This window comes from Phocoena sinus, chromosome 10 (assembly GCF_008692025.1).
Source record: "Phocoena sinus isolate mPhoSin1 chromosome 10, mPhoSin1.pri, whole genome shotgun sequence".
NCBI lineage: Eukaryota > Metazoa > Chordata > Mammalia > Artiodactyla > Phocoenidae > Phocoena > Phocoena sinus.
Genome location: NC_045772.1, coordinates 53,012,884 through 53,036,952, shown reverse-complemented (window position 1 = coordinate 53,036,952; position 24,069 = coordinate 53,012,884). Strand labels below are relative to the sequence as shown.

Here is a 24,069-nt window from a genome sequence, read left to right as displayed (position 1 = left end):
CTTTCTGTTTCTGTGGATTAGTCTCTTTTGGACATTTCACATTAATGTAATCACACTTTCCATTAGTGACTACTTTTATTCACTAAGTTTATATTTTCAATATAAGCACGAAACATACTTCATTCCTCTTTATGGATGAATAATATTCCATTGTATGGCTATTATCTCATTTTGTTTTTCTGTTCCATATTGATGGACATTTAGATTATTTCCACTTTTCAGCTGTTAAGAGTCATGCTGCCATAACCGTTTGTCTATATGTTTTGTGGAAAATGTGTTTTCTCTTGAGTATATACCTAGGAGTAGATTTGTTAAGTCTATGTCAAGCTTTTGAGGAACTGCCACATTGTTTTACAAAGTGGCTGTACCATTTTACATTCCTACCAGCCGTGTATAAGGGTTCCAATTTCTCCACCCTTCACCAACGCTTGTGTCTTTTTGATTACAGCCATCCTAGTGGATGTGAAGTGGTATCTCATTTTGCTTTTGATTTCCTTGTGATCTTTTCCTCATTTGTCCTAAACTTTTCTAAATTAAAAGATAATCAAACAAATTCTCTCCGATTTTTGGAGCATACTTTTTCTCTAGGTTCTGTCCCTCCACTTTTCCCACTATTGAAAATGTTGCCAGCATCCTATTTTGACTGGAAAATTACAGATAATGTGAAACAACAGTTACTCCCAGCAAAATGAAGATGGGGTTGTAACTGTTTAAAATACGGTCCTCCGGGGCTTCCCTGGTGGCGCAGTGCCTGAGAGTCCGCTTGCCGATGCAGGGGACGCGGGTTCGTGCCCCAGTCCGGGAAGATCCCACGTGCCGCGGAGCGGCTGGGCCCGTGAGCCATGGCCGCTGAGCCTGCGCGTCCGGAGCCTGTGCTCCGCAACGGGAGAGGCCACAACAGTGATGAGGCCCGCGTACCGCAAAAAAAATAAAATAAAATAGAGTCCTCCTTCTCAAAACTCCCTAGTTCTTGATTTTAAACCCTGAAGGAAGCAAGCAAGAGAAGATCTAAGAATGAGATCCAAGAAGGAAGCCCATATAATTTTTGTGTACTTCTACAAAAACAAAAAGAACAATGGAATAGTAACTTTACATATTGTTATAAAACCTAAGAATAAAAAGGAAATAGCCCATTCACCACATACTGGATTTAATAAGAAAAGGCAAGAATAAAGCAAGTAATACTTTGACACACCGTGAGCTAAACTTTTAAATAATATACACATGTTTTTATAATAAAATTTAAAAAAAGGAGCGGGGGGAGAAACAAAACAAAACAGAACTCATTGACAGCCAAAGACGTCTGATTTTTTTTTCACTTAGCACAGCAAGATGTGCTAAAATTACTTCATCAAAAAAGACTTCCTGGATGAGAAATGCCCCCACCCTTGATTTTTTTTTTTCTTTATGAAACAAAACTAGGTCTGTATTTGTCGGGGGGAGTTTGGCAGACATGCTGATTATAATACTGTATTGAAAAATATTTACTTTGATGGACTAAAAACCAGCTGCTGTTCGTGGTAGTTAAAAGCCTGTAATAATGTCTTCACTTTGGTGTTCACCACACTTTTATGAGATTAATAATAGGATCCCCCAATCTCCAAGTGGAGAAACCAAGAGAGGACGCTTGAGAAATGCTTTCCTATCTTCTCCCGGGACTCCCCCAAAACCATGCTGCTTGGACATGAGCTTATTGAGATCAGAGACCTTGTTTCATAGTTACTGTATCTTCTTTGCCAGGATATAGGCCTGGCACACTGTAGGTACTTAAAACATGTTGCACGGATGAAAGGCAGGCAGAAGCATTCAATTAATTGACGGACAGACCTGGGTTAGAGGTCCTGCGGGTGCCACTTACAAGCTGAAGTCTCTACATGAAGTATGTCATCTCATTAAACCTCAGTTTCCTCTTTGCAAAATGAGGGTAATACTAGTATCCACTTCATTAGGGTGTAGAACAGCAAGCATTCGATTGTTATTAGCTCTTAAGTTGAGCAAATTTCCTGACTCCTCATTCAGAACTGGATGGCCCTGCTGTTAATGAACCTGATTACACATGGTCAAGTATGTGCATACGTACTGTCAGCTCGGTCTTTATTTGAGAAGAAGCGTGGGAAGCAATTGAGGAGCTGTTATTCGGACATCAATTTCTTAAACTCCACTGAATTAGGTTCAGCCCTCACTTTTAGGGAATCATGCACCCGACACTGGGAAAGATGAAATAAAGAAGTTTTCCAGTATGAATATTCTTGTCTTTGGATGTTAGCCCTGAGTCTCAGAACAAAAACAAGTCAGTAGTTAATAGTTACTGTATCTTATTTTCCAAAACACACATGGATCATTGTTACAGTCATTTGCAGATAGTTTTGCATGACACACTTTTGCTTTTGTGTTTCTGCTAAATCACTAAATGACTAACCTTCCCGTTCCTAATGTATTAAAATTGTGGCAGGACTCTTTTCAGATAAATGTGTCGATAAGGCTTAGTTTGAGCAATGGGGAAAAAGTGAAAGCCAAGTGAAGAGCTCTTGATCTTGTGATCAGAATAATAAAGTGGAATCCAAGGATTGCCCCATAATGAATGGACTATTTGGATATAAAAGGAAATTATTTTTAGGTGTGGCATTCCTATAAACCCTGAAGCTATGTGTTTTACAAACTAGAAATTTATGCACTAAATAAAAATTACCAGATGTCAGTGTTTGTATGTGCCAACTGGCAAAGAAATTGAGAAGGTTCAGAAGTCTGGAAGAGATGATGCTCACTTCTTTGCCATTCAAACTCAAAAAGGATAGTTGAGGTAAAATGCTGTTTAAAAAACTACAGTGTCCTCAGCTACCCAAAGATGTCACGTGTTACAAATTGTTATCTGAAAGGCTTTCATTTTTTTTCCCCTCATGACTCCACGCATGTTTGTGGCATTGCAAATGTAATCCATGTTTCTATTCTAATTTTTTTTTTTTTTTTTTGCGGTACGCGGGCCTCTCACCACCGTGGCCTCTCCCGTTGCGGAGCACAGGCTCCGGACGCATAGGCTCAGCGGCCATGGCTCACGGGCCCAGTCGCTCCGCGGCATGTGGGATCCTCCCGGACTGGGGCACGAACCCGTGTTCCCTACGTTGGCAGGCGGACTCTCAACCACTGCGCCATTAGGGAAGCCCTCTATTCTAATTTATTACATTCTTTCCGAGGCTTATCTCATTCTTTTACAGGGTCAGCAGATATCTTATTTAAAGACCCAACCTGAGCACAGCAGCCTCGTAAAGGTCCAATACAGAGCTAAATGTATAATAGGATTCATTATTTTTATCTTGCACATACCAGCACACCTCAGTAATTTTCATGAAATCATCAAATGGATTCTCTTCTCTCCTTAGAAATTCGAGCTCAACTGGTAGAACAACAGAAATGCCTGGAGCAGCAAACAGAGATGCGAGTTCAGCTTCTGCAGGACCTGCAAGATTTCTTCCGGAAAAAAGCCGAAATTGAGACGGAATATTCTCGCAACCTAGAAAAGTTAGCAGAAAGGTTCATGGCAAAAACAAGAAGCACTAAGGATCATCAGCAGTACAAGTAAGAGGGACTTGGCTCAAATTCACCTTTCCAAGGGGATATCCTATCTTTTTACCACCCTTATTGGTTTTAGAATTTTCCATTTTTGTCTGAAAAGTTGTTGATTGATATATCCCCATAGATAAAAGCAACCCTCTGCATTTATAATTTATGAGCATAAATGTATTACATTTTAAACGAATAGTATTCTCTTGACATGTTTCTCTTTCCAATAAATACACTAGGAGTTGTTGTTTAACACAGGTAGGTGTTTGGATGGGCAAATTTTAAATAGCTGATTCTTCAAGCAAAGACCTCAAGATTTCTGTATAGTGATCTTACATGAAAATAAGCAGTGAGGGTTGCTTAAATTTATATCCCACCCCCCAATCATGCTTGTGGTCATTGCAGTTGAGACTGACTTAAAACAAGGGCTTTTGGTAAAATGCGTACAATCTAGCTTAATTAAACCTTATATTAATTGCAGTTGACCCTTGAAGAACACAAGAGTTAGGGGCACCAATCCCCTGCACAGTCGAAAGTCCACATACTGCTATCTCTGCCTCAAAAATAAAGGAATTGATAAATGAGTCACCTAAAGGCAGGAAGCTGAAACAGTTATGCACGGATCAGGACCCAAGTTCTACATATTGTGATCTCTAACTGAACAGAAACTTTCCCCCTCATCTAGTTAATTTAAGGATGTAATGAAAATAGATGTACTATGTTTTCTTATATAAATTTTTTATTTTTATTTTTGGCTGCGCAGGGTCTTTGTTGCTGTGTGCGGGCTTTCTCTAGTTGCGGCAAGCGGGGGCTACTCTTTGTTGCGGTGCATGGGCTTCTCATTGCAGTGGCTTCTCTTGTTACGGAGCATGGGCCCTAGGCGCACGAGTTTCAGTAGTTGTGGCTCGCGGGCTGTAGAGCGCAATCTCAGTAGTTGCGGCACACGGGCTTAGTTGCTCCGCGGCATGTGGGACCTTCCCGGACCAGGGCTTGAACCCACGTCCCCTTCTTTGGCAGGCGGACTTCTAAGCACTGTGCCACAGGGAAGTCCCACAGGGACTATATTTATTGAAAAACATCTGTGTAAGTAGACCTGCACAGTTCAAACCTATGTTCACTGTCAACTGTACTTCATTTGTTTAAAAAAAAAATACATGCAGGTTTTTCTGATGAGATTTACTTTAGAATTTAAATCTGAGACACGAGTAGGCAGACAACTCCAATAGAGTATACAAGGGCTCTGACGGGGTAGATGCCAGGGACAGACCTGATAGAAATCCATTCTGCAGTGGAGGTGGGGACAGCAGGGTCCAGGAAAGGTCCTGGAAGAAGTGATACGTAAGTGAAGACCCAAAGGACTAGTTGGCCAGTAAAGGGACCAGAGCAGAAGGTTCAGGCAAGGAGAACATCACTCATAAGAGACCAGAAGGGAAGGGATGTAGGGTAGCTTTGCAGAGCAGAAAGTAGGCCGGTGGGAATGAGTAGCAAGGTGGTGAGCTGTGTGGTGCCCATTGTACATTGTGCCAGATCATGGAGGCTTGTGGATCATACCAGGAAGTTTGGACTTTATCCTAAGGGCCTGAGAAGCCTTCGTAGAGTTTTAAGGAGAAAGAAGACCAGCTCACACCTGCATTTTGAGATGATGACAAAGACTGTAGATAGGATTGGGGGCTGGAGGAGGACACAGTCAAGGGAGGGAGGCCAGGTGGAAGACCCTCACCATAATGGCATGAACTAGCAACACTGCAGGTAGAAAGAAATAGACTTGTTTAGGAGATACTAAAAAGACCTCCCAGTCTTTCATTTCTGGAAAAACAATGAACTAGATAATATGAAAAATACTTGTGCTGTAAAACTCCTGGAAATGCTGACTAAAATATAATAGACATCACTTTAAATGTATAACTGAACTCAGGAAAGTAAGGGAAATTTCCAGGGGCCAAAAAAGGAAAAGGGAATTGAAAACTTGAGTGGTGGTTATATCACCCTTTAGTCCCACGTGGGGACAGAAGATGAGGCTAATGCAAGGTAGGGAGCTGGAAGGGAGGACTTCCCCATCACCAATCCTATTGCATTGCATCACAGCCTAAAGTCAGGAGCAACAAAACTACCATTTCTGGTAGAACAGAAAGCCACTCACCCACCCACACAGGGGACAACAAAGAGGCCCGTCTGCTCAGCCTGGGCTCCAAATGGAAGGGAGTTGCAGAGAAGCGCATCTTAGCCTTCACCATTGGCTTTGCAGTTTCATTTTACACCCTTCTGTGGCCTTGGATCCTACATAAAAAGTAGGGTAGGGACTTCCCTGGTGGTGCAGTGGTTAAGAATCCGCCTGCCAATGCAGGGAACACGGGTTCGAGCCCTGGTTCGGGAAGATCCCACATGCCGCGGAGCAGCTAAGTCCCTGCGCCACAACTACTGAGCCTGCGCTCCTAGAGCCCATGCTCCGCAACAAGAGAAGCCACCGCAATGAGAAACCCGTGCTCCACAACGAAGAGTGGCCCATGCTCGCTGCAACTAGAGAAAGCCCGAGCACAGCAATGAAGACACAATGCAGCCAAAAATAAAATTAAAAAAAAAAAGGAAAGGGTAGGTTTTTTGAGAAACCTCCATACTGTTTTCCACAGTGGCTACACCAATTTACATTCCCACCAACAGTATAGGAGGGTTCCCTTTCCTCCACACCCTCGCCAACATTTGTTATTTGTGTTCTTTTTGATGATGGCCATTCTGACACTACAATGAGGTGGTATCTCATCGTAGTTGTTTTTTTTTTTAATTAATTTGTTTGTTTATTTATTTTTGGCTGTGTTGGGTCTTCGTTCCTGTGCAAGGGCTTTCTCTCTTGTGGCGAGCGGGGGCCACTCTTCATCGCGGCACGCGGGCCTCTCACTGTTGTGGCCTCTCTTGTCGCGGAGCACAGGCTCCAGACACGCAAGCTCAGTAGTTGTGGCTCACGGGCCCAGTTTCTCCACGGCATGTGGGATCTTCCCAGACCAGGGCTCGAACCAGTGTCCCCTGCATTGTCAGGCAGATTCTCAACCACTGCGCCACCAAGGAAGCCCTCATCGTAGTTTCTTTTTTAAAGAAGATGTCGGGGGTAGGAGTTTATTAATTAATTAATTTATTTTTGTTGTGTTGGGTCTTCGTTTCTGTGAGAGGGCTTTCTCTAGTTGTGGCAAGCAGGGGCCACTCTTCATCGCGGTGCGCGGGCCTCTCACTATCGCGGCCTCTCTTTTTGCAGAGCACAGGCTCCAGATGCACAGACTCTGTAGTTGTGGCTTACGGGCCTAGTTGCTCCACAGCATGTGGGATCCTCCCAGACCAGGGCTCGAACCCGTGTCCCCTGAGTTAGCAGGCAGATTCTCAACCACTGCGCCACCAGGGAAGCCCCCTCATCGTAATTTTGATTTGCATTTCCTTGATGATTAGCAATGTTGAGCATCTTTTCATGTGCCTGTTGGCCATCTGCATTTCCTTTTTCTCAATTCCACTCCTGGGTATATATCAAAAAAAACCAAAAACACTAATTCAAAAAGATACATGCACCCGAATATTCATAGCAGCATTATTTACAATTACCAAGGTATGGAAACAACCTACGTGTCCATGAACAGATGAATGGATAAAGAAGCTGTGTTAAATATGCATAATGGAATACTGCTCAGCCATAAAAAAGAATGAAATATTGCCATTTGCAGCAATATGGATGGACTTGGAGGGTATTATGCTAAGTGAAATCAGTCAGACAAAGACAAATACTGTATGATATCACTTATATGTGGAATCTAAAAAATACAACAAACTGGGCTTCCCTGGTGGCACAGTGGTTGAGAGTCCGCCTGCCGATGCAGGGAACACAGGTTCGTGCCCCGGTCCGGGAAGATCCCGCGTGACGCGGAGTGGCTGGGCCCGTGAGCCATGGCCGCTGAGCCTGCACGTCCGGAGCCTGTGCTCCGCAACGGGAGAGGCCCCAACAGTGAGAGGCCCGCGTACCGCAAAAAAAATAATAAAATAAATACAACAAACTAGTGAATGTAATAAGGAAGAAGCAGACTCACAGATATAGAGAAAAAACTAGTGGTTACCAGTGCAGAGAGGGAAGTGGGGAGGGGCAACCAGGGGGTAAGGGATTAAGAGGTACAAACTATTATGTATAAAATAAGCTACAAGGATATATTGTACAACACGGGGAATATAGCCAATATTTTATAATAACTATAAATGGAGTACAACCTATAAAAATTGTGAATCACTATATTGTACACCTGTAACATATTGTACATCAACTCTACGTCAATAAAAAATTTTTTTCTAACCCTTAAAGAAAAGGTAGGAACTTTTGAAGAAAAAAAAGAAGTAGGGGTCCTTTTGCAGAAGCAAATGCAGAACTATTCTGCGTAGGGAATACTTTTTTAATTTTTATTTTTGGGTGACTTTAACCTCTAGTGTTGTTCAGCATAGAAATAAATTTTGGTGATGGTTCCCAGGGTGAGCAAATATCAAATGTGCTTGACACAGACTGGAGCCAGTACTACATCCTCATTTATAGAAACTGTCCCTTTTTAAAAGTGATTGCAAATAAGAAGACAGCCCATTTGTACGTTCAGTAAATATTTTTGAATGTCTCCTTCTGTGTTCTGTACTTGGTAATCTCTTGTGAACTGAAAACATGGATGGACCCATGCACCTTAGTCTGATCCCTGAGTGGATCAGCTGCCACCTTTTGTTCCTCCTGGTTTTTTCACTAGTTTTCTTCAAAAGGTAGGCAGCTCGGAATTTTCCTTGAGTGAGTTTATTATTGACTACAGAACTGAAGATAAGGTAATAAGTCTACAGAAAGGACAAACCAGGGTTAGGGGGGAATAAATCAAAGACAGCCCTTTAGGAAAGAGTCACACAGACCTGGTTTGAATACTGGCTCTACTGTGTGACTTTGGTCAAGTTGCTTAACCTTTCTGAGCCTTGGTTTCCTAACTTGTAAAATGAGATTTTGTGACCAGTAAATGAGAAACGTAACAAATGGTTGATGTGATTAATAGCTGACATGGGGTATGCACTCAGTATTCCTTCTCTTCACGAAACAAATGTTAAATCTTTAGCACCTTTACTTTACCAATCATTTAAGCTGGGCTGTGGAGTCTAGCTCTTACTCAGTTTTGGGATGCTTGTTGTGTAGGATAATCCTTGGCCTAAAGTTGCCACAGCATGGTAGAAAGACCAAGGCTTGGATCAGTCTCCCTGGACTCAGAGACTTTCTCTGACACCAGCTTTAGTCTTGAGCAAATCATTGTGCCTTGCTAAAGCTTAAGTTCTCTTATTGATAGAGGGGATACAAAGCATCTCTGCCTTAAGTTGTAGTGGTAAGGATTAGGTAGAGTTAATATATGTAAAGTCTTTACACCAGCCGCTAGATGAAAATCGCTAACTTTACACAGCACTTACTATGAATCTAAGGCATTCTGGTAAGCCCTAAAAATATATATATTAACTCAAACAATCCTCATAATCTTATGAGATCGGTACTGTTGCTTTACCCATTTTACAGATGAAGTAACGGAGGCACAGAGAGGTTTAAATAATTTGGCCAAGATCTCCTAGGTAATTGTTCCGGGATTTGAAGCGAGGCAGTATAGATCCATATTCCATGCTCTTGCCTTGTGTGCTCAGCAGGTGCTCAGTAAATGATAGCTTAGCTGCCTCTGTTGTTTTTGTTGTTGTCGATACTGTTATCACTTACTATTAAGGCAATAAAAAGTGTTTGTTCAATGAATGAAATAACATTTATTTAATGCTGACCACAGGCAGGGCCCTGCGGATACAAAAAAGTATGAAATGTTCTCAAAGAACCTATGGGTTACTTCATCATAAAGGATATACAGAAAAGTTAATATAAGATAATGCTTACCTCTTGGGCTGGGCGGCTAGAGAATGTCAGTGGAAAGGCTTCAATATTCTTCCATAGAACCATTGCCCCTTGCCCAATGGCTTTGAGAGAAAAGGAGGGTTCTTTAGGTTGGGGGTGTAATTCTTAATGTGCCAGCTGGGAGAGTGGGAGGCTTCTCTTCTGGGTGTAAGTGCTGGGACCCTAGATCAGGGGTTTCTTCCCTTACACCCATCCATACTTCTGTGGTCTACTTCCTCTTTCTTTTAGAGAGGGTTTTGACTGATGCAGGGTTAAATCCTGAATCCGAGGGACATAAGGGCTGAAAGTCCTTCTTTAATCATTTTTCTAATTTAATTAGTATTCAGAATCATAAATCATCATGAATATTAGGAGGATAACATGTCTGATAAAATAGCACTAGTGTCCCTGAGTTAGGATAAACATTCTGTGCCATTTTGCCATTTTAGAGTTAGATTTTTAAAGTAAAAAAACAAACATTGTACTTTTTTTTTTTTTAAAGCAGTAATATCCCCGTCGGTCACTGCTTTTGTTTGGAGTTTTTCTTTAAAACTTTTTACAAGTTGCCCTTTGTGGTTTATATTCACTTTTCACTTTATTATGTAGAATAAAACAAGGAGTGGTTACAAATCTGAAATAACTTAATGGGTTTAAAAAGGAGATGTGACATGTCATAAGCCAGTAAACTTCTTGGTTCTATTCACAAGCCCTGAGACAATGCTGGAAAGTTCTGCTTCCCAGGAACACTTTTTGGGAGGCTGGAGGTTAAGTATCAGGGGATTAGTAAATCATCCTCACACTTATGTTCCATGGAAAGTATACCTAGCCAAATTTCTTTTCCAACAGCAGACTGGACATTCAGAGCACGCTTTGCGTTCAGTGGCAAACCACAGTCTGTCTGTGAGACAGTAGTCAATAGATTTTTATGTAAACATAAACTGCTTTCTTCAATGGGGTGTTTAAAGCTAAAAGCCTGCCTTAGTACTGTATATGTTAGGGTCCCATGCCCTTGTCAGGAGTGTGGGTTTTGACTGGTGTTCTCGGTTCAAGTTTTTTCTTCCAAGCCTAGGGGAGTTGCTGGCTGGGTGCCTTCCCAGCCTGGAAGGCTGTTCTGCTGGCTCTCGAGTGTCTTGCTATGAGCAATGCTCAGAGGAGAAAGAACAGGGACAGTGCCCGTCTGTTGTGGCTCCTAGTTTGCCTTGGTGACTTTCCCTTAGCTGATTGGGGCAGCTTTGAACTTGATGGTAATTCTCTCTCTCCTTCACTTCTTAGGAAAGACCAGAACTTGTTGTCTCCAGTGAACTGCTGGTATTTGCTCCTGAACCAAGTGAGACGAGAAAGCAAAGACCACGCAACCTTGAGTGACATCTATCTGAACAATGTGATTATGCGTTTCATGCAGATAAGTGAGGATTCCACCAGGATGTTTAAAAAGGTATCCTCCATCAATCCTGCCAGAGTGTGCTTCCCTATAACCACTGAGCCCGTAACCAAGACTGAGAAGGGTCTGCTGCCTTAATGACTTAATCGTATTCAATAAATATTAGGCTCAAAAAATAAATAAATGAACAGATATTTTAAAGACACAGAACAAAAAGTTAAATCGCTGCTCTCTTGGGAAAATGTTATCACAGTTTTTTTCTTATTCCCACCAGACTAGCAGCAGAAGCTGTGAGAGAGTGACAGGAAAAAAATTCCCCAGGGCATGGAAAATTCAGTCCCTTACATGCTAGAGAGCTTCCTCCTTCCCAAATCTACTTAAAAAAAAAAAAAGGAACTGGACTTTTAAGGCTTCATATCATTGTTACCAGTCTCAGCCAGCTCTCAGCAATTTTTTTTGTTGTTTGGACATCTTTGTTGAGAACAATAACAAAATTGGACCATTTCCTGTGTAGGGAATGCAGCTACTTGCTCAATAAGACTGGCTTTTGGTTTTTATGTTTATAGGACAAGGGTTTTCTACCACCTCCTCAGCTTCATACTCAGGGTGTTTGGTGCCTATACCAATATCTGTACATCTATTCAGTAAGTAATTACTAGTTTCAGAAAGTGGGGGGGGGGGGAACCACCTTGTAGATTAAACACATTTATGTTTCAGAGGGACCCCTTAAAACAAAGTTGTGTCATGCAGGCCATCTGGGAAACTTCTTAGTCATGTTTGATGTGTCCACATTAGATTTGATTTCTGACCTAGAAATGGAATTTAGCAAACTCGAAGTTTTCTTTTGCTCTCTTAAATAGGAAAAAAAAAAGTTTCAAACAAAGGAAAAAAATTTTTAAATTTGGAAATAAGAACATATTAAGAAGAGACCATGTAGAGAAATATCCTATGTATCTTAAAATATAGAGATTTTTTAAAAATAGTTTAGACTGAGCCAGGAAAGTAAGTAATTTTCTCGTACGTCAGCCCTTTCTGCCAAGACCTCATTTGGTTCAGTGGGCTTTTTGCGTCTTGTCCTCTATGAGAGAGATGGTGTCAGGTCTTGGAAAGGTTACTTTGATGAAGAAAAACTAGTCCCCGTGCTCAAGGAGGTCACAGTTAATCCAAATTTGTATGACGCTATATGATGCTTCCCAGTCATGGGGATGCTGGCAACCTTTCAGCCAGGGCCTCTGGGACCAGCACCTCAATTGACTTCGTTTATTTATCCATCCAGCAAAACATCTTTAAAATGCCAGGCCGGGAAGCAGAGTTAAAAGACACGTTCCCTGCCTACAAAGAATCCATTACAATAATTAACAGTCACCACAATAAGGGAACACACAACCTGTGGTAGAAACTTGAAGGCTGGAAATCTTAACCCTACTGAGGGGCCAGGATATTCTTCCTATATAGAGGAGGGAACACCTGAAGTGAGACCTGTAGGAGATGGAGGTGATCATCAAGCAGATGAGAACAATGAACTATTCCAGGTAGAAAGCAGAAGCGTGACACATTCAGGGAAAGGAAAGAGTTTGGTGTGACTGGACCAGAGGTTGTATGGGAGTGAGTGATGGGGTGTGAGGCTAGAAAGGACTGTCATATCAAAAGGGACTTTGCATGTCTTGCGAAGCTGTAAGGATTTGTGTTTTGTATGTCAAAGTCAAGGGCTTCATAAAGTTGATGGAAACGTAGGGCTGAGAGTCAAATGGATTGGGACTTGAATCCCAACTCTTCTGCTTTTGTGATCTTGGGAGATGATTCAAGAGAGTGCTCTCTTCTGTCTAAGGGAGTGGGGAAGGCTGGACTGGCAGAAGGGGAAGGTGAGCCTATGGGAGCTCTGGGGCTGGGATGGCCCTTTGGAGTTTGTCGCCAAGGAGGCCTCGCCTTTGTTTTGCAGACATTGGATTTGAGCTGCCCTTGGGGAGGGGCTAAGTAATCTTGGGGTGATGCAGCTCCCCTTGGAGGGTAGTTCCCAAGGGTGATTCCGAGAGAGAGGTCAGCTGTAAGTTTCGACAGCCAGCAGCCAATATTCCCAGTAGTTGGGGAAATATGTTCTTGAAAGAGGGCCTGAGGAATGTACAGTAAGTATACACCACGCCTGCTTGTTTGCTACCTAGAAGTTCTCTTCTTATCCAGATTTTCTGGGACTCAAAGAATTGTAATCCTTGGAAGCTGCCTATTTATAGCAGACTCCTGGTTACTTCAGCATTTAGTGGGGAGAACAGTCTTCTCACCGCTAACTATTGCCGATCAGCTGGAAAGTTCATAGTCATTAGAGTGACAGGTATAAAATTCCACTTCCTCAAGCAGACCCAGCAGATGACATGCCTCACCTTTCCATGTTTTTCAAATTAAGAATAAGAGAAGGTAAGACTGGAATTCTTGAGGAGCCAGATCAGCCCACTAGGACACATTTGTCATCTGTAAAGATAGGAAGCCAGGACCCATATCTGTCAAGTCCAGAGAACTTCATATCCCTTTAGATTAAAAAGCAAGACTAGGCTTTTCTGCTTTTTTTTTTTTATATATATATATATCATCAAGCCGTTCTCCTTCTCCAGCTCTTCTTCCATTGTTATGGTTCCAGAAGCATGTTTTTTTATCAAAACAGAAGGAAATGATCAGAACCAGTCTGAATTGACCTTTAGAACTTCTGTGGAGTCCTTAGTGAGCACAATGCTTGTTCTTCTTGGGAGGGGATTTTGCAACTTACTCGTTTTTCAAAAATAACCCCATGTCTGTATGGAGATCCAGTTAGATGCTGGGTGCTTGACAGGTATACCGTCTTACACAGCTGTGTCATATTCAGTTTAGTCATTGACCAAGAATCCTGTTACCCAGACTGTTCTATCAAATAAGGAGTTTGGAGCAGGTAATTCTAGGAATGTTTTTGTTTCCAAATGGATATAATAATCAGGAAGACACTTATAGGAATACCTAATTCCAGGCATAGGTATAGGCAACAGCTTCAAGACTTAAATTTTAATCACATCAGAACCAGTTTTAGAAATAGTTGCCTATGCTTGACAGTTTGCAACGGGTAAAAAAAGGGAAGCTTTCAAAAAATAATAATACCCAATTATTCAAGTATCAGCTATTTCAGATTTAGGTTTTTCGAGCTGTAGATGAAGCCTGTTGGTCAGAATAACATAGTGATTCATCTCTAAGTCTCTGACATCAGATACTTTGCGTATGAATCTTACTTTTGTCACTCTTGTTATCTTTGTGGACCTGGGAGTGTTTGTAAACCTCTTAATTCAAGTCTCAGTTTCTGCATCTGTAATAGTAACCTATTTCAGATACCTGTATGGAGATTCATGAGTCCTGCATGGAAAGCTACTTAACCCCAGTGTCTAGATTTAATGCTAATATGGTCTAACTAATTTTTAGCTGTTATCTTTGTTATTATCTATACAGTAAACACTTATTCCTTACACGTGCAATAATTATGTAATGTGAAATTACACCGGACATTATCTTAAATGTGTCCTCATTCTAAAGAGACTATGTAGCACAACTGTGCTGAACACCATCCGGATCGTCACATGGTATTTGTATATCACTTATTATGAAGTTCCAAACCATGTTTGTAAACAGACTCTGAGAGATGCTCCAGCATCCTTGCTTGGAGCTGAATTAAAATTTTGGTCCTCACATTTCAACAATTAATGGGAACTTAGGGGATAATGCAGTGAATACCTGTGTTGGTCAGCACCCCCTGTGCCTCTCAGGTCCCCCACAGCTATTTCACATAGACAGTCTTAACTTCGGGGCTTCACTGATTTCTTCATTCATTCAACAATGAGTTATTCAATTCCAGACCCTCTGTTAGGTATGGACAATGTGAGCACAGACAGAGTAGGACTCTGCTTTTACTCTCATAAGTTCTGCTTTACTGTTTTAGGAGAAGGTCAGAAATTGGAGACTCCTTGTACACAGGGGTTTTTCATGATCAGTCCTACTGTCCTTCCCGAAGAACAAGAGGCAGTGAGGTGCCTCTTGCCCTGTTCTCCAGCCCTGCCTGCTGGAGTGATGAGATTTTGCCACCTTCTTTCCATTACTCACACTCAAGAGTGGTCTGCATCTGGGTTGGCGCTGCAGCCAGAAATTGTGTGATTCGTATGTTAAACATAAAGTAATTAGCGTCAGCGGTCACCATGTAGGAAAGACCACAGCTAGCTTGCAATAATCACTTTATTTAAGCACCTTATCACATGATCTTCTGTATCAAGTTTACGAATGTTAACAGAAGTATGTAGTTTAGAGGGAGCACCATAAAATGGCAGCCTTTGAATATGTTAAATTATCTCTGTGTGTTTTAAATTATCTACAAGTCTGTCATTTCCTCATGGATTGTTTTCAAATTATTAATGTTTTTATTCTTGGCTTGCATAAATATGTGTACAAATATAATTTATTTTGTTTCTTCACCAATAATAATGACATAACCCTACCACTTTACTGAATTTTAACTGTGCACCCAGCACCATGCCCAGCGTTTTTCACACATTAACTCATGCACCCTCACAGCTGCCCAGTGAACAGGGATTATAAGCCACATTTCAGGGATGAGGAAACAAAAGGCTCAGATATAATTTGCAGAGCTGGGCTGGCTGGTACGTCTTCTTGTCTTTGCCTGTACGTCTTAGGTAGTTCGTAGTTACTATAACTGTGTTGGTGTTTTTCAGTGGTAACTGGAGATGTTACACAATGCACAGGTTAGAAACTTCTGAGATTGGGACACTGGGGGTCTTGGCCCCATTCATTTCTAATGAAAATCCTGAAGGATGATAGTTCTGGATGAGGCAGCAAAATCTGTCAGTCATCCAAGTTATAGGCAGAGATTCAAAGCAGCAGAGACTGGCTGCAGGCCACTGAGAATGACCTCACTTTGGCCTAAATGCCGTAGGTTATCAGATTCAGACTCACAGGAATTAAATTAACCCACTTTTGGTATTGTTGATTGTATGGCCTAATCTGAAAGGAAAGAGAAATTACTAGTAAGATTTGGAAATTTGAGGTCATTTTAAAATTTTTATCAAAACGAATCATATTCTATTTAAATACCCTAGTATGAAAGAAAACAAAGACATTTCATGGGAGAAAAAGAAAAACACTGTGTTTTCAATTAGGCCATTTAAAATAAGTTAATATTCAAGCAGATGCTTTGAGTTAATAAATGATACTAATCTAGTACAGATCTCTAAGGCTCTAACCTTGTTTTGAAGAAAAAGTCCCTAAGTGTAAAAAAATCTGAAAACTTTACAGATCTATAAATAAAAGTCTTTCCTATTGTACAAATCTATATAAATCTATATATAAAAGAGAGTCTATTTCTTTTTGAATATAAAAATACATATTCATTGTAGAAATTTAGAAAACACCAAAAAATATAAAAATGGAAATGAGTTACCCATATTAATACTACCTACTGGTAATATTTCTGGCTATATCTTTTCAGCATTCATATGTATAAGCATACATGTGTACTACACAAACATACATACATATGTATTTTACAAAATTGAGATTTCATTGCAGATAGCCTGGGAACCTGCCCTTTTCATGGAACATATCGTTAGCGTTTCCCATGTCTGGAAATAATCTTTTAAAATAGGATACTTTGCACCTGCATAATGTTTCACTGTCAGCACGGCCGTGTTGCTTTTCCCATTGTAGGACATTTAAATCTTTCACACATCTTTGATATTTTTCTTATGCTACATTCCTTGAAGTAGAATTATTAGGCCAGAGGGTGGCATTAGAATTTCATGCTTTGCATGAAATTCTTACTTTCTGCCTTTCTGGAGTAAAGATGGTCATGGCTGTGATTTACCAAGGAGCAATCTGTCCCCTGAAAAATAAACTGACTATTTATTAGCAGAGAGCTACCACATGTGATTTAGTATGCTGATGCAACAGTGGTAAATAATATAACAAGAGGAACTTTTTCAAAGCATTTCAGTGCAGTGTAGCAGAAGAATTAAATGGTATTCCGGTGGCCTCAAGGGACAGCTTAATAATTGATGGGGAGTGGTTAAATAAGTGAGAGTCGTTCAAGCTAATGCTACTAGCTGGTTCTCTTGAGTTTTATCAACCCTATGGTTAGCTCGTTTCTCTAGAAGTAAATCAAAACCAAACTGTCGTTTCTTACAGGGATGCGCTTTTCTGAAATATTTTAGAAACTATTTTAAATTTGTATTTATAACTTGCTTATCAGGATGGCTGGCACATAAATAAATGGCAGTTGTCAGTGCTGCTGTTCTTGCATTTATGTTGTTGCCTTTATTATTTAGTGACAACAGGACATATGTGATTGACCTAGCCATAAATTTAGCAGCTGAGTTACTAGATAAGAGCATTCCCCATTAGTTAAGAGGCTTCATTAAAGACTTTTAAATATGATATTAAGCAGATGTTATGTGTCTGTCTTCCTGGAAAGTGATATAATGTTACAAAACCTGAGGTCAGTGAGGTCAGCTAAGTTGGACGTTTTGTCACACAGCATGATGTAGTAGTTGAACCCATAATTACATTGAGAATAGTTTTCAAAAAGCACTTGAAACTTATTTATGGTAAAAAAAAAATCTGAAAGTATATAGACCAAAATTATTTTAAATGGGTATCTCTAAGTTACTTTTATTTTCTTCTGTTTGATTATTCCTAATTTCTGATTTTTGTACAATGAACATATTGTATAAGACACAAAGAAAACAATTATTCATTGTAAACTAAAACCTTAAAGAAACTTGGCCCCGAGTACACCAATCAGTGTTTACCACAAAGAAGTGGGGAACTATATCCAGTAACTAATTCAGCCCTAAAGGCTGTTTATTAATGGAGAATTAGCCTATTCTCCAAGTGCACTTGAAAACTGTGCTTTGAATATACAGTATGGTGCTTAAAATGAAGACACGAAATCAGGGAACTTCTGAGCAAGATGGCGGCATGCACAAGGGCTGCAACAGCCTTACCTCCCAAGTTCTCTTTGCAATGACTAATCAAATGTACAAATAGGAAAGACTGGAACAGTCCTTTTACCTTCAAGCAGATCCCATACTTCTTTGCTCACTCTATTCGTTCCCACCTTACTCTGAAAGGAAATCTATACCCCCATCTCCTTTCCCTAACTTTATTTTTCTCTCCAGCACTTATCCCTTTCTGCAATATTTTGTATTTACTCAGTATTTGTTTACTTTCTGTCTCCCCTCCATTTAAATGTAAGTTTCTGAGGGGGAGGAATCTTGTATTGTTCACTGAAACAGTGACTAGCACATAGTAGGTACTGTGTAAATATTTATTGAATGAATAAATAATGAATACTTACGTCTGTATTAGAAACCAGAGATAAGCGTCAGCCACGTAATAGAAATTTCAAGGCCTTTCAGAAGACCCAGTATCGACAGGGCTGTCTACTTCCTAAGAGAGAGAAATCAGAGGAGAAATGAGTCATGGCAAGTCTGTGGCAGGGTAGAATAACTAATGTGCCAGGCTTCTGGGCTGAGGACTGAAAGGGGGTGTCAAAGGGACCAAAAAGTACTAGGGAGATTACAGAGAGGGTGTAGGTTTAAAAAGCAATCTCACGAAGTCCTTTATTAACTCCTGGGCTCTCTCCTGACCTGCACATGCTTGGGTTTGATCTTAAGCAGTATACCTACCAAAGACTTTGGGAGCTGGACTAAGGGATAGACCACTGCCTGGGCTCCAGACTGGCCACTGAATGGTGCATATGCAAGTCAGATCCAAAGAGTGCTACAAAGGTGTTGGCAACAGTATGGATATTGAAACCACACCCCATAGAAGGCCGGTCAGAATTTGCATCCTGAATTCAACTTGGTTGATTTCCTGATAAAACAAAAATATCAACATTCTACATGTGGTTTAAATAAAACCTGGAGTCTCATAACATAATATTCAAAATATCTGGAGTATAATCCCAATTACTCAGCATACAAATAACCAGGAAAACGTCAGCTGACATGGGAAAAACAGTCAATAAATGGCCGATCCTGAAGGACACAAATGGTGCAATTAGCTAACAAAGACTTGTAAAGCAAACATGATAAAAATGTTCCAAGAAGTGAGATCAAATACTGTTGAAACGAATGGAAAGATAAGTCTTCGGGGGGAGGGGGGAAGAAAAAACCAAATGGAAATTTTAGAACTGAAAAATACAGTAACCAAAATTAAAAACTCACTAGATGGGTTTCAATAGAAGAATAAAGATAACAGAGGAAAGAGATGAGTTTCAGTTCATCTTAAAGATAGATTAACAGAAATTATCTAACCTGAACAACAGAAAAAAAGATTGGGAAAAAAATAATCAGTGCCTCAGGGAGCGTTGGGACAATCCTAAAAGGTCTGATACTCATGTCAGCAGAATCTCTGAGGAGAGGAGAAAGCGAGTGGGTAGAAAAAACATTTGAAAAAATAATTACAACAAAACTTCCCAAATTTTGGCAAACAAGATAAGCCTACCCGTTCAAGAAGCCAGCAAAACCCAAGCTAGATGAATCCAAAGAAGTACATGCCTACACTCATCATAATCAAACCCAAAACTAAAGACAAAGAAAAATATATTGAAAGCAGCCAGAGAAAAATGACACACTACCGATGGAAGAACAATTGGATGACTGTGGATTTCTCTACCTGCTAAATGCCAGTAGCACCTTATTAGTTTTGACAACCAAAAATTCCTTCAGATGTCACCAGATGTCCCCTGGGGGGGAAATTGGACCAAGTTGAGAACCATTAATCCAACTTGAGTTTTCCATTTTTCCAAACATTTTTTTAAAAGAAATGTTCCAATTTGGTTTACATTTCAATTACAGGGTTTACAACTCTAGATTAAATTAACAAGTATGGAGTAGGTCAAAGGCACCCAGTCTCTCATCTCCCATCAAGAGAAGTTTAAAAAAATATATATATATGTATATATATATATTCAGTACCAGGTTTATTTAGGTTCAGTCATTCATAAAAGATCAGCACTTAAGAAAGTTCATTTTTAAAGAGCCTTGAACACTCAATCCTTACCCATTCTCCTCATCCAAGAAGGAAACCACATTCTTAAAAGAACTGATGAGAGAACATTCCTATACCATAGGTCGAGGTGTCTGTAGTTGAGATCAACAAAGTCTGAAGCAACCTGAGAACAGTATTCTGGTTGCTAGCCAGTGTTTCTTACCATTTGAAGACTTTAATTTCATGTGGTAGGATTCTAAAAGATTTCCAGCAGCTGCAAGAAATGCCATATTAGGGGATATTGCACATATAGCAAATATTTGGATTAAGAAACACTCGTGATACCTTGAGTAATAGCAACCCAAAAATATGCAGTTGCGAACAAATACTGAATGTGGCTGTCAGATTGATTTCAGTACCTTTTAAATCTCAGTCAAAGGGAAACATTTTTTTCTTATTGTTAGAGAGGCAATTAAATAGAAACAAGCAGAAATTTTACCAACTAAATACTTTCTCAGATCAATCTAGAAACTTAACAAAATTTGACACTGGCTATATGAACTATATGGATTGAGAAAACCCACTAATGTTCAATAACAGTAGTAAATAAATACATGCACCACTTTTACTTTGTAAACTTTGGTAGTTTCAAGTGAACACAGAACCATAATTGGCTTAGTGCACTGGCTTGAGTAAACATGGCCATTAAAATTTCATTTCTTTAGCTCTAAAGATAGAGATTGCAAGGGGCTGCTAAAATAATCTTTCATTTTTTGGCGAGGTCTTATAATTACACTGACCAGTCATGACAAATTCATTGCAACTTCTACTTTTCCTCTCATTTCCTTTTTTTCTGAAACCTAGCTTTACTGAAATCAGTTCTCTTTTCCGAAACAGAGTAGACATTCTATTTCATTATTAATTCAGCAAACCTTTATTGATTATCGTTATGTGACAGGCACAATGGTGGGTTCTAGGGTCACAAAAGTAAGACACAAATCCTCAATTAGTATTCCAGAGGGGCTTATAATCTAGTAACGAAAGGAAGTATAGAGATAAAAATTACATTCTAAGTTGGCAACTGCTCTTACAGAAATAGGACCCAAGAGCACCAAATGCACAGATGATTGAGTAAGGCATACTGCCTAGGAAAATGGAGAAAGGCTTCACAGAGAGAGCGGCATTTGATCAACGTCTTAAACTTGGTGAGGTTTTACAGAGGAATTAGGAGAAGTGCATCCTTCTATATGTATGTAGAGAATAGCACAGGACCAGGGCCTGGGGTTCTGATCAAGACTAGCACGTATCCAGGAAATGATGCTAGGGGAAGATGACGGTAGGTGGGGCTCTTGGCCCCCTCTTCACAACTCTTAACGGAAGTGAATTGTCATCGTAGGCCACCTCTTTCTGGCCTGGACCTAAAGCTCACATCAGTTACACAGCTGGCTGGGGTTAGGAGTATAGCCTATAACACGGCAAAGTGTACATAGTGGGATAACAGCTACCTGTGATCTAGAAAGGCAGGTTGGGGGTGAGGGCTGCAGGCATGGAAGAATTTTGATTTTCAGTTTGAGGAACTGGTATGTTTTCATCTAAACAACTAAGGAAGCCAAGAGAGATTTTGTGTCAGGGATATGGCATAATCAGCTTTGTTTTTTGAGAGCATTGTGAGGAGTAAATTGGGATGAGAAGAAACCAGTCTTGGGGAACCTAGTGAGGAAGCTGGTGCATTAGTAATCTGGGTGATGATTTTTGCTCTACCATGAGTTATGGCCAGAGAGTATCTCCATACTTATAATGATATTGTCTTCAAAAAGATCTCATCCATGTAGATCAAGAATGAATCAAATGGCTTTTTGTTGTTTTATGAAAGGTCTGTTGGAAATTCAAAGCCAGGACATTCTTATTCAGTCCATCCTAATCAGATTGTAAGGCTTCTACTCCTTCATCTGATGGCTCTTTAGCCTGTTGGAGAAAAAAAAAAAAGCTAACAGTGATTCCAGGATTCTTGGGCTTACCTTAACTGTGCAGATGTGGGTTTGGACTGCCACCACAAAACAGGGTGATTGCAAGCAAATGCAAGTCACTGAGAGGTGTGTGTTGCCTCCTAATCTTCCCAAGATCTTAGCTTCTACCCCTTGAAGTATAAAGAAAGTGTCCTTATTGCCACTAGCTCCAAGACAGTGAAAATTATCTGGGAGGCAAAGAGAATTCTCTCTTCATTTCTTTAAACTGTGTCATATAAGGAACAGTTGAAGACAGTGGGCATGTTTGGTACAGAGAAAGTAAGCCTTAGCTAGGACATAGTAACTGTCTCAAATATTTGAAGACCTGCCATGTAGAAGATGACTTAGATTAACTAGCTCTACAAGTCTGTAAGTTAAGACTGACTGGTAGAACTTAAGTGGAGACAAGTTTTACTTTATTCTAAGGAAGACCTAACAGTCTAAAGTCAGCAAGGGCTTGCTCAGAATTAAGAGTTCTGCTTCTTTGTAGCTTTGCAGTGTTCTCTGGAATAGACTTTATCCTCCTTGGTATAATAGTACCTCAAACACAAGTATTCTAGAAAGTAAATCTTGAATTAGGTCGAAGTGACCATCTGAGACATACTGATTTGAAAGTTGCTATGAGTAGACTGTTACATTAGCATTTAGAAAAATGGAGGGTGACTTCATGAAATGAAACAAGGATATGATGCTGAGCTGATAATAGCATCATGACAGTTACATTTATGGAGTGCTTGGTATGTGCCAGGCACCTTGTTAAGCACGTAACAATGGATATCTCATTTAATCCTCTTAAGAACCCTCGGGAGTATATTATTGGAATCTTCTCCATTTTTCAGATGAGGAAACAGCTCAGGGAAGTAAAGATATTTAAATAATCTGACCAATAAATAATCTGGATCTATGTTGATGGTTTGGGGTTTGTTTGTTTTTTCCTGCTTCAAGTAGGCTGTCACCCCGTGTACATTTGCCTACTAGCCATAGGTGTTTTCTCAAATTCTCTGGTAGTATTCAACGAACCAAGTTCTTGGTGAACAGGACACTTAGCCCATGGGAATTTGTTTTTTGGGTTTTTTTTCTATTCCGTAAGCTACCTTTACTTAAATACATGGTTAATTCTATAGACCAATTAATGAGTTGTAGTTCTGAGATGGTACTATTAATATTAGGATAAATATATATCTTTAAAGGAAATTTCTGATTTAGGATAAATTCTTGAAGATTGGTTTATTAAATTTTGGGCTTGGCTCAAGAGTTATATAGAGAAATTTCACTTGGTTTAAATTGTTTGAATAAGCATAAATCAGACTGAATTGAAATTGTTTTGTTTACCTCTCTCACTAAAATGTAAGACCACTTTTCTATCTTTGGCACATAGAAGATACTCATATAAACTGGTAGAATGAATGACTGAATGCATGAGTGTGTACATGAATAAATGAACTTTTATCAGTATCTCAAAGAATCTCTGCCTTTTGCTTACTAATTCAATGAATGACTTATAAATGAGCAAATCTCCTACTTACTTTATTTAGTTTTGTAAACAGTCCCTGGATTTTTCTTACCACAGTGCCATTAAGACTGAGGTCATGGGTTCCCTACACAATATGGTCTAGTTTGCTTGACCACAGGTTATACTCATAACCCCAGCCAACTGTGCCATAGATGTAAGCTTTTGGTCACACTGGATCTTTGCACAATCACATCTGTCACAGGAGAGAAAGACAGTTGTCTTTAGTGATAAATTAGTAGACTCAGGTTCATGTACTAAAGATGATGTATTATTATGATAATTGTTAAGGAATTATATTAAGGAATTGTTAATAAAGCTGAGTTATTACATTTTTGTTAAGCTCAGCGTATTGAAAAGTGGTCTGGAAGTGTATTTCTGCTAGTTTTTAGTTAATCATATTACAGTCTTAACCAGAGTTTCATAACACGTTCTGATTTTAATTAGGTAGGTTTGTTTATATCCACTACTGAGAATTATGCCTAAGTGATTATTCATTTAGAGGCACTGAAATGGTGTTTCCAGTGTATCGCCATTTTGAGTAGAGAAATATCCCTAGCATGAAAAATTGTGTTTCTTGAAGAGTTAAGGAAGTGCAAGCTGAAAATGATACTAATTGTTTCATCTACTTTATTCCCTGTAGGACTTAAAATTTCAGTCTTGAGTTACTTAATCTGTTCAAGTGCCCTTTATACCTGGGTGG

The 24,069-nt window shown here is 39.9% G+C and overlaps 1 protein-coding gene across 4 annotated transcripts in view; it reads left to right on the top strand.

Annotated features, from left to right (window-relative positions):
- SRGAP1 (SLIT-ROBO Rho GTPase activating protein 1) overlaps nt 1-24,069 on the top strand; it is a 274,730-nt gene that overhangs the window by 128,598 nt on the left and 122,063 nt on the right. For 3 of the 4 annotated variants that reach the window (XM_032644932.1, XM_032644931.1, XM_032644933.1), the window contains exons 2-3: nt 3,378-3,573; nt 10,736-10,898. In XM_032644932.1, coding sequence (XP_032500823.1) covers nt 3,378-3,573; nt 10,736-10,898 — 359 coding nt within the window. Of the gene's footprint in view, nt 1-3,377; nt 3,574-10,735; nt 10,899-11,410; nt 11,489-24,069 lie in introns of all 4 variants that reach the window. The other variant, XM_032644930.1, reaches the window with a different exon arrangement.